The sequence below is a fragment of the Nerophis ophidion genome, linkage group LG23 (genome assembly GCF_033978795.1).
Source record: "Nerophis ophidion isolate RoL-2023_Sa linkage group LG23, RoL_Noph_v1.0, whole genome shotgun sequence".
NCBI lineage: Eukaryota > Metazoa > Chordata > Actinopteri > Syngnathiformes > Syngnathidae > Nerophis > Nerophis ophidion.
In genome coordinates this window covers 42,270,300-42,290,864 of record NC_084633.1, presented here as the reverse complement: position 1 = coordinate 42,290,864, position 20,565 = coordinate 42,270,300, and the positions used below count along the sequence as shown (strand labels likewise).

Genomic DNA, 20,565 nt, shown 5'->3' with positions numbered 1-20,565 from the left:
ACTGAGGTGGCATCTCGAACTGTTACCGGGAGGGCATTCCAGAGTACTGGAGCCCGAACGGAAAACGCTCTATAGCCCGCAGACTTTTTTTGGGCTTTGGGAATCACTAACAAGCCGGAGTCCTTTGAAGGCAGATTTCTTGCCGGGACATATGGTACAATACAATCGGCAAGATAAGATGGAGCTAGACCGTGTAGTATTTTATACGTAAGTAGTAAAACCTTAAAGTCACATCTTAAGTGCACAGGAAGCCAGTGCAGGTGAGCCAGTATAGGTATATATGTATGTATATATGTATATAAAGGTATATACAGTACAGGCGTAATGTGATCAAACTTTCTTGTTCTTGTCAAAAGTCTAGCAGCCGCATTTTGTACCAACTGTAATCTTTTAATGCTAGACATGGGGAGACCCGAAAATAATACGTTACAGTAGTCGAGACGAGACGTAACAAACGCATGGATAATGATCTCAGCGTCTTTAGTGGACAGAATGGAGCGAATTTTAGCGATATTACGGAGATGAAAGAAGGCCGTTTTAGTAACGCTTTTAATGTGTGCCTCAAAGGAGAGAGTTGGGTCGAAGATAATACCCAGATTTTTTACCGTGTCGCCATGTTTAATTGTTTGGTTGTCAAATGTTAGAGTTGTATTATTAAATAGAGGTCGGTGTCTAGCAGGACCGATAATCAGCATTTCCGTTTTTTTGGCGTTGAGTTGCAAAAAGTTAGCGGACATCCATTGTTTAATTTCATTAAGACACGCCTCCAACTGACTACAATCCGGCGAAGTAAGCACTGTTGCCTAAAATGCATTAATAGCTGACGGTTTTGCTATATCCATCCATATAAACATAAACATAGTTGACCCCGAGGTAGGTTTTGCTTTGGTTTTGGGCTGTGTCCAGAGATCTTGAGCTGCTAGAAAGTTGGTGACCACTACTCTAATCTGTTACGAGCACACTTCTCCCGGACCCTTCCTCATTTTTTTCTCCGCTTTACGGCTTTCCACCCCCTTGTGGGTCCTGTGCTGCGCTGAGGATTTGGGGAGATGTAGTTTATTTTCAGACCAGCAAATGGAAAAGCGCCAGAAAAAAAAGACATTGGTTTGATACTGTCACATGTCATGGCATTATTGTGAGGGATTTTGAAAGCCCAGTATCTGCAATACCCTTACATCCGTAGTCATTGATGGCTTGTCTGATGATCAGCAATGAATCTGAAGATATATGCATGACATTTATGCTAGCACGTCTTCCAAAGTATTTGGAGTGCAAGACGCAGGAGGCACCACAAATGTCCTTTACAGGAACCATGGAGGGTCATCACTTGTTTCTCAACTGTTGGTGCTGTCCCGATGTTATTGTTTTAGCAAATTTGGTCTGCCAAATATGTCGGTTTTTGCACTGCCACGTGTGAACAAAATACAGGACCAAACCCATGTGTGAATGTCCCTGCAGAAACCCCCGAGGTGAGACAGTGCACTCAGCACAACGTCGGCTTGAAGATCCATGACATTGTTTTCCTGACTTGTGTGCAATATCCTGGGGCCGTAACACTTCAAGCTGACTCCCTGTGCTGGACAAAGCTATTTTTGCTGCATTCTGCAGACAGAAACTATGATTCTTGGCGACTGCCCTCCACATTTGCCACTTAAAGTGGTTTTCTTTTCCCCAAAGTCCCAACAACCTCCCTATCACTCGCACTGAAAACTGCTAAATCATACCGGAGAACAGGCACTGGCTGCAGATTGTTACAAGAACATGTTTTTAAGTAGCAAAATGAAAACATTTCCACACAAAGTCCTCCTCACAAGCCTCATTTGCCATCCTGCTACTGATCTTTTCTGATATGTTAGCTGCTGTAGTTTGAACCTCTCATGCCTTCATTAAAGCAGAGCCCTGTTCTGCAGAGGAATGTAGTGATATGATATGTTCATATCACTTATTTTCACCAACATTTATCACAATTATCATTATTATCATGGCATTGTTGAAGAAATACTCATACACACTATTATGTTATGTTAGATCCACTATGGACTGGACTCTCATACTATTATGTTAGATCCACTATGGACTGGACTCTCATACTATTATGTTAGATCCACTATGGACTGGACTCTCACTATTATGTTAGATCCACTATGGACTGGACTCTCATACTATTATGTTAGATCCACTATGGACTGGACTCTCATACTATTATGTTAGATCCACTATGGACTGGACTCTCACACTAGTATGTTAGATCCACTATGGACTGGACTCTCACACTATTATGTTAGATCCACTATGGACTGGACTCTCACACTATTATGTTAGATCCACTATGGACTGGACTCTCACACTATTATGTTAGATCCACTATGGACTGGACTCTCACTATTATGTTAGATTCACTATGGACTGGACTCTCACTATTATGTTAGATCCACTATGGACTGGACTCTCACACTAGTATGTTAGATCCACTATGGACTGGACTCTCACACTATTATGTTAGATCCACTATGGACTGGACTCTCACTATTATGTTAGATCCACTATGGACTGGACTCTCACTATTATGTTAGATCCACTATGGACTGGACTCTCACTATTATGTTAGATCCACTATGGACTGGACTCTCACTATTATGTTAGATCCACTATGGACTGGACTCTCACACTAGTATGTTAGATCCACTATGGACTGGACTCTCACACTATTATGTTAGATCCACTATGGACTGGACTCTCACACTATTATGTTAGATCCACTATGGACTGGACTCTCACTATTATGTTAGATTCACTATGGACTGGACTCTCACTATTATGTTAGATTCACTATGGACTGGACTCTCACTATTATGTTAGATCCACTATGGACTGGACTCTCACTATTATGTTAGATTCACTATGGACTGGACTCTCACACTATTATGTTAGATCCACTATGGACTGGACTCTCACTATTATGTTAGATCCACTATGGACTGGACTCTCACTATTATGTTAGATTCACTATGGACTGGACTCTCACTATTATGTTAGATTCACTATTCACTGGACTCTCACACTATTATGTTAGATCCACTATGGACTGGACTCTCACTATTATGTTAGATCCACTATGGACTGGACTCTCACTATCATGTTAGATTCACTATTCACTGGACTCTCACACTATTATGTTAGATCCACTATGGACTGGACTCTCACTATTATGTTAGATCCACTATGGACTGGACTCTCACACTATTATGTTAGATCCACTATGGACTAGACTCTCACACTATTATGTTAGATCCACTATGGACTGGACTCTCACTATTATGTTAGATCCACTATGGACTGGACTCTCACTATTATGTTAGATTCACTATGGACTGGACTCTCACACTATTATGTTAGATTCACTATGGACTGGACTCTCACTATTATGTTAGATTCACTATGGACTGGACTCTCACACTATTATGTTAGATCCACTATGGACTGGACTCTCACTATTATGTTAGATCCACTATGGACTGGACTCTCACTATTATGTTAGATTCACTATGGACTGGACTCTCACTATTATGTTAGATTCACTATTCACTGGACTCTCACACTATTATGTTAGATCCACTATGGACTGGACTCTCACTATTATGTTAGATCCACTATGGACTGGACTCTCACTATTATGTTAGATTCACTATTCACTGGACTCTCACACTATTATGTTAGATCCACTATGGACTGGACTCTCACTATTATGTTAGATCCACTATGGACTGGACTCTCACACTATTATGTTAGATCCACTATGGACTAGACTCTCACACTATTATGTTAGATCCACTATGGACTGGACTCTCACTATTATGTTAGATCCACTATGGACTGGACTCTCACACTATTATGTGAGATCCACTATGGACTGGACTCTGACAATGTTATGTTAGATCCACTATGGACTGGACTCTCACACTATTATGTTAGATCCACTATGAACTGCACTCTCACAATATTATGTTAGATCCACTATGGACTGTACTCTCACAATATTATGTTAGATCCACTATGGACTGGACTCTCACACTATTATGTTAGATCCACTATGGACTGGACTCTGACAATGTTATGTTAGATCCACTATGGACTGGACTCTCACACTATTATGTTAGATCCACTATGGACTGGACTCTCTCACTATTATGTTAGATCCACTATGAACTGCACTCTCACAATATTATGTTAGATCCACTATGGACTGGACTCTCACTATTATGTTAGATCCACTATGGACTGGACTCTCACACTATTATGTTAGATCCACTGTGGACTGGACTCTCACACTATTATGTTAGATCCACTATGGACTGGACTCTCACACTATTATGTTAGATCCACTATGGACTGGACTCTCACACTATTATGTTAGATCCACTGTGGACTGGACTCTCACACTATTATGTTAGATCCACTATGGACTGGACTCTCACACTATTATGTTAGATCCACTATGGACTGGACTCTCACACTATTATGTTAGATCCACTATGGACTGGACTCTCACTATTATGTTAGATCCACTATGGACTAGACTCTCACACTATTATGTTAGAACCACTATGGACTGGACTCTCACACTATTATTTTAGAACCACTATGGACTGGACTCTCACTATTATGTTAGATCCACTATGGACTGGACTCTCACACTATTATGTTAGATCCACTATGGACTGGACTCTCACACTATTATGTTAGATCCACTATGGACTAGACTCTCACACTATTATGTTAGATCCACTATGGACTGGACTCTCACTATTATGTTAGATCCACTATGGACTGGACTCTCTCACTATTATGTTAGATCCACTATGGACTGGACTCTCACTATTATGTTAGATCCACTATGGACTGGACTCTCACTATTATGTTAGATCCACTATGGACTGGACTCTCACTATTATGTTAGATCTACTATGGACTGGACTCTCACACTATTATGTTAGATCCACTATGGACTGGACTCTCACACTATTATGTTAGATCTACTATGGACTGGACTCTCACACTATTATGTTAGATCCACTATGGACTGGACTCTCACACTATTATGTTAGATCCACTGGACGTCCATTGCACTGGTCGCCCAGGGGTTGGGGGGGTCCCCACATCTGCGGTCCCCTCGAGGGTTTCTCATTGTCCCATTGGGTTGAGATTTTCTTTGTTCTGATGTGGGATCCTACCTAAGGATGTGGTTGTGGCTTGTGCAGCCCTTTGAGACACTGGTGATTTAGAACTCTAAAAGTAAACATTGATTGATGTAAGTTCCATTTAAAGCAGTGTGGGGGGGGGGGGGGGCACTGGGAGCAGGTGGGTAAAGGATGGAGTAAGCGGGTATTGAACCTGTAACCCTCAACCCGTTGCACCGCCGCTCTACCAACCGAGCTATGCCACCCCTGGCAATGGCTACAATGAGCACGTTTTGCAGAGTTTGAAGCAAGATAGTGCATGATACTGATAAAGCATGTCCCCCCAGGACGGCTCGCCCCACTATTTGAGAAGGTCTGCCCTAAGGTGTAATTTCACAAGTATTCTGCAGTATGAGAAGGATATCACCACGGTGATTAGACATGCTCTTAGCTGAATCTGACAGAAAATATCCCTTTAACACAAATTGAACAGTAAAGTTGTAGTGTTGCTATTGTACTCTACTTTTGGCACTGTTTTGTTGTTTCAGGTGGAACAATCATTCACTGACTTTTACAAGGAGCAGGACATCCTCTCCACGGCCCCAACTCACCAGACCCCAACAATAGCTCTTTCAAAAATGAGTTGCTTGCATCGTATACAAATATAACTTTATGGTGTACCTGTGAATATTCTCGTTATCCAGATCATTGTATTCTTCATCAGTTAGTGCTCGCAAACTAGCAAGGACAGCTCTAGTGTGAGAGGATAGTTCTGGATCCACTAAACCTGCCCCAACATGCTCCTGCAAGAATAGTTTCACTCTGTGGTATAAAAGTATACAATCAGAATTAATTTGATTTAGGTTTTGAGTCGTTCAACTGCCAAGACTTTAAAGGGGAACATTATCAGCAGACCTATGTAAGTGTCAATATATACCTTGATGGTGCAGAAAAAAGACCATATATATATTTTTAACTGATTTCCGAACTCTAAATGGGTGAATTTTGGCGAATTAAACGCCTTTCTGTTTATCGCTCTTTTTGCGATGACGTCAGAACGTGACGTAATACAGCCGCCATTTTCATTTTCAACACATTGCAAACACCGGGTTTCAGCTCTGTTATTTTCCATTTTTTCGACTATTTTTTGGAACTTTGGAGACATCATGCCTGGTGGGTGTGTTGTCGGAGGGTGTAACAACACTAACAGGGAGGGATTCAAGTTGCACCACTGGCCCAAAGATGCCAAAGTGTCTGCCACCAGACCCCCATTGAATGTGCCAGAGTGTCTCCACATTTTACCGGTGATGACAGACATGGCACAGAGATGTATGGATAACCTGCAGATGCATTTGCAACGATAAAGTCAACAAAATCACAAAAGTGAGTTTTGTTGATGTTGACTTATGTGCTAATCAGACTAATTTAGTTGCGGCGTGACTGCCAGCTAATCGATACTAACATGCTATGCTAATCAACGCTAACATGCTATTTACCGGCGGTGCTAAAGCAGACATGGCACAGAGATGTATGGATAACCTGCAGATGCATTTGCAACTATAAAGTCAACGTAATCACAAAGGTGAGTTTTGTTGATGTTGACTGCCAGCTAATCGATGCTAAAATGCTATGCTAATCAATGCTAACATGCTATTTACCGGCGGTGCTGAAGCAGACATGGCACAGAGATGTATGGATAACCTGCAGATGCATTTGCAACTATATTATGTTTCCTTCCACCCACATTTAATGCGAAACAAACACTTACCAATCGAAGGATTTAAGTTGCTCCAGTGTCACGAGATGCGAAAGTCCTGATCAGTTGGTCCGCACATTTTAGCGGCGATGCTAACGCAACTATTCGGCCATGCTATGGCTATGAATAGCGTCAATAGCTATTCGCTCAATAGCTTCAGTTTCTTCTTCAATACTTTCATACTCCGACCATCTGTTTCAATACATGCGTAATCTGTTGAATCGCTTAAGTCGCTGAAATCCGAGTCTGAATCCGAGCTAATGTCGCTATATCTTGCTGTGGTATTCCCGTTGTTCGTTTACATTGGCAGCACTGTATGATGTCACAGGGAAATGGAGAGTCGCATCGCAAATAGCGAAAATCAAGCACTTTAAAGATTTTTTTAGGGATATTCGGGGACCGGTAAAATTTTGAAAAAAATTTCAAAAAATACAACAAGCCACTGGGAACTGATTTTTATGGTTTTTAACGCTTTTGAAATTGTGATAATGTTCCCCTTTAAGAAACTAGGACTGATCGTTGTTTTATGCAAGTATCTGCCCATCTGGTGATTTCCTTGTTCTTTCTAAAAAGAGGTCAGAAATGGTTGAGAACATTGACTATTACAAACAACAATTTGCCCACTACCAGAGTTGATTTTTTATATCTTTTTTTTTTTATTGATTTACGGTTTTGCCAATTTTTCCACACAGGGTAACTGCCTCTCTGGTTATTTGTGTACATTTGCTAATAATGTGTGACTGATTGAGCATACGTCAAGTGTACACTGCTGCACTGATCTGCTTTTGCTTAGTCGGCTGGACATTTCCCCTTCAGGATGCTGCTGAGTAGAATTCTCCCATCCAGAGTACCGGTGCCAGTGAAACATGTTCCTGCTTTAACTGCTGACGCTGCTTGGGTCTCAGTCCTCTGACAAATGTACTACTTCTTCCTCTGGATCACTTCTAAATGGGAATCAGAACCAGAATCAGACAAACTGTATTAATCCCCTAGGGGAAATTAAATGCCCGTTTCCAAAACAAACGATACAGTCCGCTGCAGATACCTGATTTCCATACAATTTTTTTCAACAATGTCTCTGCTTGTGGCCAAACAATTGTTCTTAGGGGAATTCCTGTTGTCATGCTTCTTGTCTGACTTGGGCAATGTTCCCATGGGCCAATCTTGAACTTTGTATACATCTCATGTTTTAATCTTAGTAATATGAATATCATAGGGGTGTAACGATACACAAACATTTTTGGTTCGGCACGTACCTCGGTTTGGTTCATTTTCGGTATAATATGAAAACAACAAAGTATAAATTTTTTGGTTATTTATTTACCAAATTTGTCAACAATGGCATAACATACATATACACACAGGGTGCATTGCCCGGGTTAATGTGGTCAACATATATCAAATAAAAACTAAATAAGATAAGGCTCAGTATAAGGCTCCAATTTCATTGTTCTTTGAACCTGTTCAGTGCAATAATGACAATAAAACTCTTCTATGGTTTCTTAACAAAACCTTTCTATATGTAAAGTGCTTTTTTTGATTGGTTGATTGAAACTTTTATTATTAGATTGCGCAGTACAGTACATTTTCTGTACAATTGACCATTGAATGCAAACACCCCAATAAGTTTTTCAACTTGTTTAAGTCGGGTTCCACGTTCATCAACTTCCCACCCCCTCTCCTTTGTAGAGGGGGGCAGAGCAGAAAAGAAACGGCAGATCAACTGATCTAAAAAGGAGGTCTATTTAAAGGCTAGAGTATACAAATTAGTTTTAAGGTGGGACTTAAATGCTTCTACTGAGGTAGCATCTCGAACTGTTACCGGGAGGGCATTCCAGAGTACTGGAGCCCAGATAGAAAACGCTCTATAGCCCGCAGACTTTTTTTGGGCTCTAGGAATCACTAATAAGCCGGAGTCTTTTGAAGGCAGATTTCTTGCCGGGACATATGGTACAATACAATCGGCAAGATAGGATGGAGCTAGACCGTGTAGTATTTTATACCTAAGTAGTAAAACCTTAAAGTCACATCTTAAGTGCACAGGAAGCCAGTGCAGGTGAGCCAGTATAGGTATATATGTATGTATATATGTATATAAAGGTATATACAGTATAGGTATATTTGTATGTATATATGTATATAAAGGTATATACAGTATAGGTATATATGTATGTATATATGTATATAAAGGTATATATGTATGTATATATGTATATAAAGGTATATACAGTATAGGTATATATGTATGTATATATGTATATAAAGGTATATACAGTATAGGTATATTTGTATGTATATATGTATATAAAGGTATATACAGTATAGGTATATATGTATGTATATATGTATATAAAGGTATATATGTATGTATATATGTATATAAAGGTATATACAGTATAGGTATGTATATATGTATATAAAGGTATATACAGTATAGGTATATATGTATGTATATATGTATATAAAGGTATACACAGTATAGGTATATATGTATGTATATATGTATATAAAGGTATATATGTATGTATATATGTATATAAAGGTATATACAGTATAGGTATATATGTATGTATATATGTATATAAAGGTATATACAGTATAGGTGTCATATGATCAAACTTTCTTGTTCTTGTCAAAAGTCTAGCAGCCGCATTTTGTACCAACTGTAATTTGTTAATGCTAGACATGGGGAAACCCGAAAATAATAAGTTACAGTAATCGAGAGGAGACGTAGCGAACACATGAATAATGATCTCAGCGTCTTTAGTGGACAGAATGGAGCGAATTTTAGCGATATTACGGAGATGAAAGAAGGCCGTTTTAGTAACACTCTTGATCTATAAGAGTTGGCTGGAAGATAATACCCAGATTCTTTACCCAGTCGCCTTGTTTAATAGTTTGGTATGTTAAATAGGTGTATAATAGTTTGGTTGTCAAATGTTAAGGTGGTGTTATTAAATAGGTGTATAATAGTTTGGTTGTCAAATGTTAAGGTGGTGTTATTAAATAGGTGTTGATGTCTAGCAGGGCTGATAATCAGCATTTCTCTTTTCTTAGCGTTTAGTTGCAAAAAGTTCGGAAACTTTAGCTGCAAAAGAAAAGCGAAAATTGGTGTGTGCTCACAGAAAGTGTTCATTACCAAAGACTTGCTGATCGTTGAAAAACTAACATTTGACAGACATGTTGTCATGTCTTGTTGGTGTTTCTTTGTTCAGAATCTGCCAGGCTTAAATTTTTGTTGCATCTGACTTGTTAATACATCCGCTTATACTGTAATGTTTATATTGTTAGTCTGCACTTTTGGTTAAAAATGTGCTAACATGATTGGCAGTTAAGTAATATACAACTCTACCTCTGCCTACATGTTCAATGTTGAAGTCAAACTTTGTTTGTCAATACTTGATTGTTTTGGTTGTGAGTATTTGAGGGCTCCCAGCCCCTCATTAACAGAGACAGAACATATTGTTTTCCTGATGGTTGGGATTTTTATTCAAGTGCAAGATTTTGCCAACAGACAACGTTGTTTTTGTTTGTTTTATTTCATTTGGGAGGTTTAAATGTTTACATTTCGTTGACAGTGTTAAAATATTCCAGAAATACAAGTTTATTGCTTTTGAAAGGATATACATGCGTTATTATTAGGGACTAAATGTCCCTTTGGGACAGAGGACCCAATTGAATTTTGTAGTCTTTCTTTCTTTCTTTCTTTCTTTCTTTCTTATTATTCTGCAGCTTTGAGCTGTAATTTGATCCCCTTAACATGCCTCAAAACTAACTAAAATTGACACACACATCAGGACTGGCAAACATTGCGATTTAATCAAAAACCTAACTCCAAAACAAAAAATTGCGCTCCCCTAGGAAGAAAACACAGACAAAACTGCCTCTAACTCCCAGTAGTAATGTCGTAGCCACATGAAACAAAAACCTCCATGTAGGTCTCACTTAGACCTAAACTTCATACACTGACATCCTTCAGCAAAAATCTTCAGGAAGTTTGCAATTCCCACTTCAAAACAAACGTTTTGTAAAAACACTCACCTTTACCTTTTTTAGCTGTAATTTGACCCCCTTAACATGCTTCAAAACTCACCAAACTGGCCGCACACATCAGGACTGGCAAAAATGGTGATCTAATCAAAAAACCTAACCCCAAAACTCAAACTTGCGCTCTAGCGCCCCCTAGGAATAAAACACAGACAAAACTGCTCTTAGGAAGAAAACACAGTCAAAACTGCCTGTAACTTCCAGTAGGAATGTCGTAGAGACATGAAACAAAAACCTCTATGTAGGTCTCACTTACACCTACATTTCATATATTGACAACTCCTTGCAAAAATCAACAGGAAGTTTGCAATTCCCCCTTCAAAACAAAAGTTTTGTAAAAACCAGTCACCTTTTTTCAAACATTATCTCCTCTCAGCGCATTTGTCGTGTCGGCTTCAAACTACCACAGGAGAGATTGAACCCTTCTGATTAAAAGTTGATCAAAGAGTTTTTATTACTGCTATGGTTTTGATTTTATCAGCCTTCAAAGAACCGCTGCGCTGAAAACCATTTCCAAGATAGCCGCCGTGCGCAGACACAGTGAGGGAGACGTTTTTTTTTCTTGTTTTTTTCCGTACCGTCTGCTGCTGGTGCGCACGCACCAACATTCGTGAGGGAGGGGCTGTGATCGTCTATACCAAGATGGCTGCCAGGTGCCGTAGCTAAGCCGCTATGTTTTAAAGTTGTCGTTTGCCTGCATATCGTAAAAACAAGCGTCCAACATTTTACAACTAATTGTAAACTTCTAGGTGCCGACCATCAGGGCCGAGTTGCGACGAGAGAGTGTGTCGATGTTAAGATATTACGCCGACTTGGTAAGTCTATCTGTTTGCTAATAGTAGCTACTAGCCGTACCCATGTATTTTCAATGGGTGGTTAGCATCGGGTTTTAATCCCGTTTCCTCCTATGTTTCTGCTCCGATTTAATTTCTTTGTATGTCGAGTCTTTATTTTGGGTACTTGCATATGGTGCCTGACTGTTGTGGCGTATCTGCACTTTTTATGCTACGGTAAAGACAATGAATGGTCCGGTTTTGATTTTATTAGCCTTCAAAGAACCGCTGCACTGAAAAACATTTCTAAGATAGCTGCCGTGCGCTCAAACAGAGAGCTAGACGTTTTTTTTCTTTTGTTTTTCCTACCGCTCCCAGTATGTAACCGCTTATCTGGGCTTGGGCCGCGGGGGCAGCAGCCAAAGCAGTCCCATCCATCGCTGCTTGCAGCTTTAATTATTATGTATTATCTAGGGCTGGGCAACGATTAAAAATTTCAATCAAAGTTAATCGCACTATTTCTCCGATTAATCGCGATTAACTGCATTGTATACGCAAAGCCCAATAATGAATTCAAAAGTAGTGTGTAGTGCACCTTTATTGGAATATTCTCCCACATGAACAAAAGCGCCAAAACATTTGTTGTGCAAACACAATTTAAATCAGTCCTTGTTAAACAGTAGCAGTTAAATAGCATATTTTATGAAAATCAACTCAAAAAATGTAAATACAAACTTTTAAGCTTATTGCCACTGCCAGGGTATTTAAGTTATCCTGTTTGTTATGGAAAATAGATATAATCTACATACAAATCTCTGAGCCACAATCATAACATCTGAACAGGCAATTTCTGAGGTAACAGCAGAAACATTTTTTTTATCAGGGATCTTATGTTTAAAAAACCTATATTATAGGTAGTGGGCTGTTTTAGGGAATTTTTGATCAAATTATCCGTAGTAGCAATATTAATAATGTTGTGTTTATTCTGCGTAGTGCACTTAAAATAATTATGACCATATCTAGGAATTGATATGATGGGAATTTTCCGATTGTTTGCCTGGTGATTTGATAAACTGAATGCATCATATTCATGGTACTATATTGTGATGTTATGAGCCAGGGAATAAAAGAACTACCCTACCCAGCATGCAACAGGAGTGACGAGCATGTATAGGTTGTGTCGCCATGACGACATCTTGTATGTTGTGATATGCACGCTCTGAAAGCAAACGTTAAGAAGTCAGCCAACACTCCTGGTCTGCATTATTCATAAATAGACAGACAACACATATACTCCGCTGCTTCACAGGCCGCTGGATGTAGCCGGCAAAGTATTCCCATGCTAGCTAGCCGCTCTAGCAAGCACACCTCATTCAGTCCAAAACGGCCCGATCTATCCACATCCAGAATTGTCTGGCGGTCGTAAGTGATCCCGGAGTGACCACGCTGTAAGCCAGCCAGGACATTTGCAGAATTGTCCGCTATTTTTGCCAAATGTTCCATCTTTACCAAGAGCCCATCGACGCTGAAGTACATCCGGGAGATGCCATCTTGTTATGAAAAGGCGTTAACAAAATAAAAGCATGTAAACAACATACGCAAATGTGCGATAAAATAATTGTCGGCGTTAATAGATTGATGAGTTAACTCATAATTAACGCATTAATTTGCCCACCCCTAATATTATCATTACATCAGTGGTAGATTTGGTCTCAAAAAATAACGACAATAATATTGTCTATTGGTTTTAACTCGTAGGTGAATAAAGCTTTGATCAAAAAGAGGTGTTGGCCCAGGTCTATATGGAACTTTCTTTGGCTGCTATGATTGGAGCCACCACAGTGGAGAAAGAAGATTCCCGCCTGAGTGGACTCAGTATCTGTGGCAAATTAAAGATGGCTTTGCATTCCTTCTGGACCTTATTGGAAGCACAGCAGGATCATGTCATTTTTTTACACACGGATTTTAGGCCTCTAAGGTGTTTATACAAATATTATTATTATTATTGTGTGTTTAATGAAATATTTACTTCCTCTATTCAGGTGCTCTAACAGTTGGTCTAGTTCGGCAATGTCAGACCATCCACGGACGAGACCGGACCTGCATCCCGCCACGGCTGCCCCCTGAGTGGGTCACCACGCTTTTCTTTATCATCATGGGCATCATCTCCCTCACCGTCACCTGCGGACTCCTCGTGGCATCGCACTGGCGCCGAGAAGCCACCAAATACGCCCGCTGGATTGCCTTCACCGGCAGTAAGTGAGCTCCACAAGGAGTGCATTCACTTTGACTTCAGCTATTCCCCCTCTCTCCTCCGGCTAAATGCACCGCGACACAACCTTAACACAGCTGTCCGTGCTCCTTTACAACATCTCCATCCCCTTGGACTTTTCACAACTTACTGCGCCTCGCCATACTTTCCAGTATGCGTCACTTATTGTGCTTTCTGCAGATGAATAACATAACCACTCTGTTTTTTTTCAACAGAATTCTAAATGACATAAAGCACATCTCATGTTTTGTCAATGCCACTTTCACCAGGCGGTGTGTGGGAGGATGGACTTTAATTGGTCGCCAGGCAGCCTAAAGCACGCTTGTACAGATGCAACAATGCGCCGTTGTATTCTTAGTGCTCTTTGCATTTTTATGACAAGGACTTCTTTGCATGGCATTTTTGACCAGCGCCCACTTGACAGCATTGTGATTTACATGGCAGCTAAAAAGCTAATTTCAGTCTTTCAAATGCGAATATTCAAAGCGATGACCAGACAGCGTGACAAACCTTACGTTCAGCAAGCACAAATCTGCGCCCTCAGGGAAGTTCAAAGGCATTACAAGCCATTGTTAAACAATCACACCCAGAGGGGGGGGGGAAAGCAAGCTGTTGCCATGGTGATCACTTCTCTGCTATGTGCTGGTGGTTAGACTAGAAATGAGGTGTATTAATAGCACACTTCTTTTCTTACGGCGTTAATGCATTGTAATGATTAGTGGTTCAAACAGGGAAAATACTACTGGTGCAATATTGTCCTTACATAAAAAGGACCAAGATAGTGTTCTAACAAACTGAGTCAACATTCTATTTTAGGATTCAATGATGAGAAGGTAAATGATTGTTCAATTGCGGTGATTCTGGACATCACACTTCTCGACTATCAAATAGGAGAAATTGAACGGTGTGACAACAAGAATAAAAATATTACAATTCACATCTTTAATCAAGTCTTCTCATCAAAACCAAAGCAGACGAAATGAAGGCAAGGATGTTTGTATTTAAAGATTGGTCAATCAAATACTAACATGCAATCTCAACAACCCGTCCAAACACATTTGTCAGAAAATGTTCGGTCAGTATAATTCAAGATTCGGACTAAACTATTTTAGCAGTGTTGTTTTCAGCCAGTACACTAAAGCCGGTGATGGAGGAGCTCACACTGTGCAGACTGACTCATATCCACCACCTGAGAGCTTACACGGTACATTTGTTACTTCATTCCTGTTGATGTTGGTAGCGCCTCGTTTTTGACGGTTGTTGACTTTCAAAACTACTCTCAAGAAGAAGGTCACTTGTTTAGCCTTCCGGGATATATACACCTAACAACAACAAACCTCCTTACACGAGTCCAGCCTGTTGTTTAGCGACTTTGTGCAGTGAAAGAGATGTGGCCCAAACTTCATGAAGCAAAATGAATACTTTGCACTACTATGTTTCCACCGAGGGGCTCTTGGAACTTTGTGATGAAAGGATTGCTATTGGTAAATATTAATCAGTATTGTGTTTCCACTGCAGAGTGTGAAGGCAGGGTAGTGATAGTATCAGTAAATGGCAATGACAGTATGGCTTTGATATCTGGTGGCCCCGGAAAAGGGAAAACCAAACCAAATCGCGCTGCTTTTTTTATTTTTAACCTTTATTTAATGAGGTAAAATGCCATTGAGATCAAAGATTTCTGTTCCAAGGGAGACCTGGCCAAGAGGGCAGCAGCAAGGTTACATTAAAAACAGTAAACAACACATAAAACATCACATTTACAACTTTAAGACTTGCTGACATGACACATGTGCATACAGTAGGGGTGTAACGGTACACAAAAATTTGGGTTCGGTACCTACCTCGGTTTAGAGGTCAAGGTTCGGTTCATTTTCGGTACAGTAAGAAAACAACAAAATATACATTTTTGGATTATTTATTTACCAAATTTGTAAACAATGGCTTTATCCTTTTTAACATTGCAAACTCTATAATAATTCTGCCCAGGTTAATCCACATTAAACTGCCTCAAATTGTTGCTCAGATTAAATAAAACGACAAAACTTTTCTTCTACATATAAAAAGTGCAACATAAAACAGTTTCAAGTCAACTCATCATGCTTCATTTATTACAGCATTTGGGAAGCCTGTAGTTGATTTTTATTATGTAAATGTTATATTTGTATCAACATGTGATAGCAGGGACCGGCCAATCAAAGCTTTTCGGTCCGTAAAACACACACACACACACACACACACACTGCAAAATGAGCTAACGTTACGCTAAAAGGCAATTAGCCTTCACCTCAAGCCAGAACTGCAAGCGAGCTGAGCTGCAGTTTAGGTTTCTAGAAGGTGTTTATTATCATTTGGGGAGAGTACGCTGCCTTATGCTCACCTGCTAAACACCTATCTGCTCGACGCTGAAGCATTGACTACATGCGCTCTGAATATGCACTGCTGATTGGCTGTTACCGCTATATATGTAACCAATCAGATGGTTGTGTGGGTGGGACAATGCTGGTTGCTGACAGAGGCAGAAGAAGCAAAGCAGCTTGTTAGGACTTTAGCTTAGAAACTGGTTCGGTACACCCCTGTACCGAAACGGTTCAATACAAATACACGTACCGTTACACCCCTACTTATGATTCAACTCTCTGTTTTTTTACATCATAATTTTACCCTCTTTACCGCCGTAGCTGATGTATCTGCAGCGACACTGCATACACACACTATTTGATTTCTTATTATGCAGCTCATTTTTATTTGACACTTATTGAAATATCTTGTGTGACATCATGCACACAAGTGCACTTTATTGGTTTGAAACTATTGTAGTGGTGTTCTGTACAAAAAGTGCACTTTAAATGAGTGTTGTTTTGATATGTCATCTTAGTGACATCATGCACAAAAGTGCACTCATAGCTTGTTTTAAAATGTCTCTGACAATCTTGCACTTTCTGTTTTGGAAATGACATGAATGTTTGTGCCACTGTGCCAAAACCTGTTTCATAAATACACTTTTAGTTGTGATGTCCCTCTCTGCATGAAAGTTTAAAAGTAGCATATATGAATGCAGTATGAAGAATGTTAGAATGTAGACACATAGAATCATCATACTGCTGTCATTATATGTGTTCATTCAAGGCTAAGGCAAAAATATCCACATATATGTATGGTCACATGACCTAAACATATATATGGTGTATGGTCACATGACCTAAACATATCCACATATATATGGTGTATGGTCACATGACCTAAACATATCCACATATATATGGTGTATGGTCACATGACCTAAACATATCCACATATATGTGGTGTATGGTCACATGACCTAAACATATCCACATATATATGCTGTATGGTCACATGACCTAAACATATCCACATATATATGTGGTGTATGGTCACATGACCTAAACATATCCACATATATATGCTGTATGGTCACATGACCTAAACATATCCACATATATATGTGGTGTATGGTCACATGACCTAAACATATCCACATATATATGCTGTATGGTCACATGACCTAAACATATCCACATATATATGCTGTATGGTCACATGACCTAAACATATCCACATATATATGTGGTGTATGGTCACATGACCTAAACATATCCACATATATATGCTGTATGGTCACATGACCTAAACATATCCACATATATATGGTGTATGGTCACATGACCTAAACATATCCACATATATATGGTGTATGGTCACATGACCTAAACATATCCACATATATATGGTGTATGGTCACATGACCTAAACATATCCACATATATGTGGTGTATGGTCACATGACCTAAACATATCCACATATATATGCTGTATGGTCACATGACCTAAACATATATATGCTGTATGGTCACATGACCTAAACATATCCACATATATATGCTGTATGGTCACATGACCTAAACATATCCACATATATATGCTGTATGGTCACATGACCTAAACATATCCACATATATATGGTGTATGGTCACATGACCTAAACATATCCACATATATGTGGTGTATGGTCACATGACCTAAACATATCCACATATATATGCTGTATGGTCACATGACCTAAACATATCCACATATATATGGTGTATGGTCACATGACCTAAACATATCCACATATATATGGTGTATGGTCACATGACCTAAACATATCCACATATATATGGTGTATGGTCACATGACCTAAACATATATATGGTGTATGGTCACATGACCTAAACATATCCACATATATGTGGTGTATGGTCACATGACCTAAACATATCCACATATATATGCTGTATGGTCACATGACCTAAACATATCCACATATATATGGTGTATGGTCACATGACCTAAACATATCCACATATATATGGTGTATGGTCACATGACCTAAACATATCCACATATATATGGTGTATGGTCACATGACCTAAACATATCCACATATATATGGTGTATGGTCACATGACCTAAACATATATATGCTGTATGGTCACATGACCTAAACATATATATGCTGTATGGTCACATGACCTAAACATATCCACATATATATGGTGTATGGTCACATGACCTAAACATATCCACATATATATGCTGTATGGTCACATGACCTAAACATATCCGGATATTAATAAAAGGCCATATGGCACAAAGCATAAGAAACAAGCGAGAGCACTCATATGGGAGGATAGTGGGAAGTAGAGGTACGTGTAATATGATGTCGCGCCGTACTATATTGATGTACCTTGTGTCCCCCCCCCCCAGTGATGTAATATGACGTCACACTGTACTATATTGATGTACCTTGTGTCCCCCCCCCCAGTGATGTAATATGACGTCACACTGTACTATATTGATGTACCTTGTGTCCCCCCCCAGTGATGTAATATGACGTCACACTGTACTATATTGATGTACCTTGTGTCCCCTCCCCCCAGTGATGTAATATGACGTCACACTGTACTATATTGATGTACTTTGTGTCCCCCCCCCAGTGATGTAATATGACGTCACACTCTACTATATTGATGTACTTTGTGTCCCCCCCCCAGTGATATAATATGACGTCACACTGTACTATATTGATGTACCTTGTGTCCCCCCCCCAGTGATATAATATGACGTCACACTGTACTATATTGATGTACCTTGTGTCCCCTCCCCCCAGTGATGTAATATGACGTCACACTGTACTATATTGATGTACCTTGTGTCCCCCCCCCAGTGATGTAATATGACGTCACACTGTACTATATTGATGTACCTTGTGTCCCCCCCCCAGTGATGTAATGTGACGTCACACCGTACTATATTGATGTACCTTGTGCCCCCCCCCCCCCCAGTGATGTAATATGACGTCACACTGTACTATATTGATGTACCTTGTGTCCCCTCCCCCCAGTGATGTAATATGACGTCACACTGTACTATATTGATGTACCTTGTGTCCCCCCCCCCAGTGATGTAATATGACGTCACACTGTACTATATTGATGTACCTTGTGTCCCCCCCCCCAGTGATGTAATATGACGTCACACTGTACTATATTGATGTACCTTGTGTCCCCCCCCCCCCAGTGATGTAATATGACGTCACACTGTACTATATTGATGTACCTTGTGTCCCCCCCCCAGTGATGTAATATGACGTCACACTGTACTATATTGATGTACCTTGTGTCCCCCCCCCCCAGTGATGTAATATGACGTCACACTGTACTATATTGATGTACCTTGTGTCCCCCCCCCCCAGTGATGTAATATGACGTCACACTGTACTATATTGATGTACCTTGTGTCCCCCCCCCCCCAGTGATGTAATATGACGTCACACTGTACTATATTGATGTACCTTGTGTCCCCCCCCCCCCAGTGATGTAATATGACGTCACACTGTACTATATTGATGTACCTTGTGTCCCCCCCCCCCAGTGATGTAATATGACGTCACACTGTACTATATTGATGTACCTTGTGTCCCCCCCCAGTGATGTAATATGACGTCACACTGTACTATATTGATGTACCTTGTGTCCCCCCCCAGTGATGTAATATGACGTCACACCGTACTATATTGATGTACCTTGTGTCCCCCCCCAGTGATGTAATATGACGTCACACTGTACTATATTGATGTACCTTGTGTCCCCCCCCCAGTGATGTAATATGACGTCACACTGTACTATATTGATGTACCTTGTGTCCCCCCCCCAGTGATGTAATATGACGTCACACTGTACTATATTGATGTACCTTGTGTCCCCCCCCCCAGTGATGTAATATGATGTCACACTGTACTATATTGATGTACCTTGTGTCCCCCCCCCAGTGATCCTGTTCTGCATGGCGGCCCTCATCTTCCCCATAGGCTTCTACATCAACGAGGTGGGGGGCCAACCCTACAAGCTGCCCAACAACACTGTGGTGGGCTCCTCCTATGTGCTCTTCGTCCTCTCCATCTTCTTCACCATCGTGGGACTGCTCTTTGCAGGCAAAGTTTGCCTCCCAGGTTGAGACTTTCAACAAAACCCAGGATTT

General features: G+C 40.1%; 1 protein-coding gene across 1 annotated transcript in view; it reads left to right on the top strand.

Annotated features, from left to right (window-relative positions):
- Positions 1-20,565, top strand: part of mosmoa (modulator of smoothened a) — a 45,527-nt gene that overhangs the window by 23,662 nt on the left and 1,300 nt on the right. The window contains exons 2-3 of the mRNA XM_061884698.1: positions 13,796-14,008; positions 20,357-20,565. The exon at positions 20,357-20,565 is cut by the window's right edge and continues 1,300 nt beyond it. Coding sequence (XP_061740682.1) covers positions 13,796-14,008; positions 20,357-20,541 — 398 coding nt within the window. The 3' untranslated portion in view covers positions 20,542-20,565. The remainder of the gene's footprint in view (positions 1-13,795; positions 14,009-20,356) is intronic.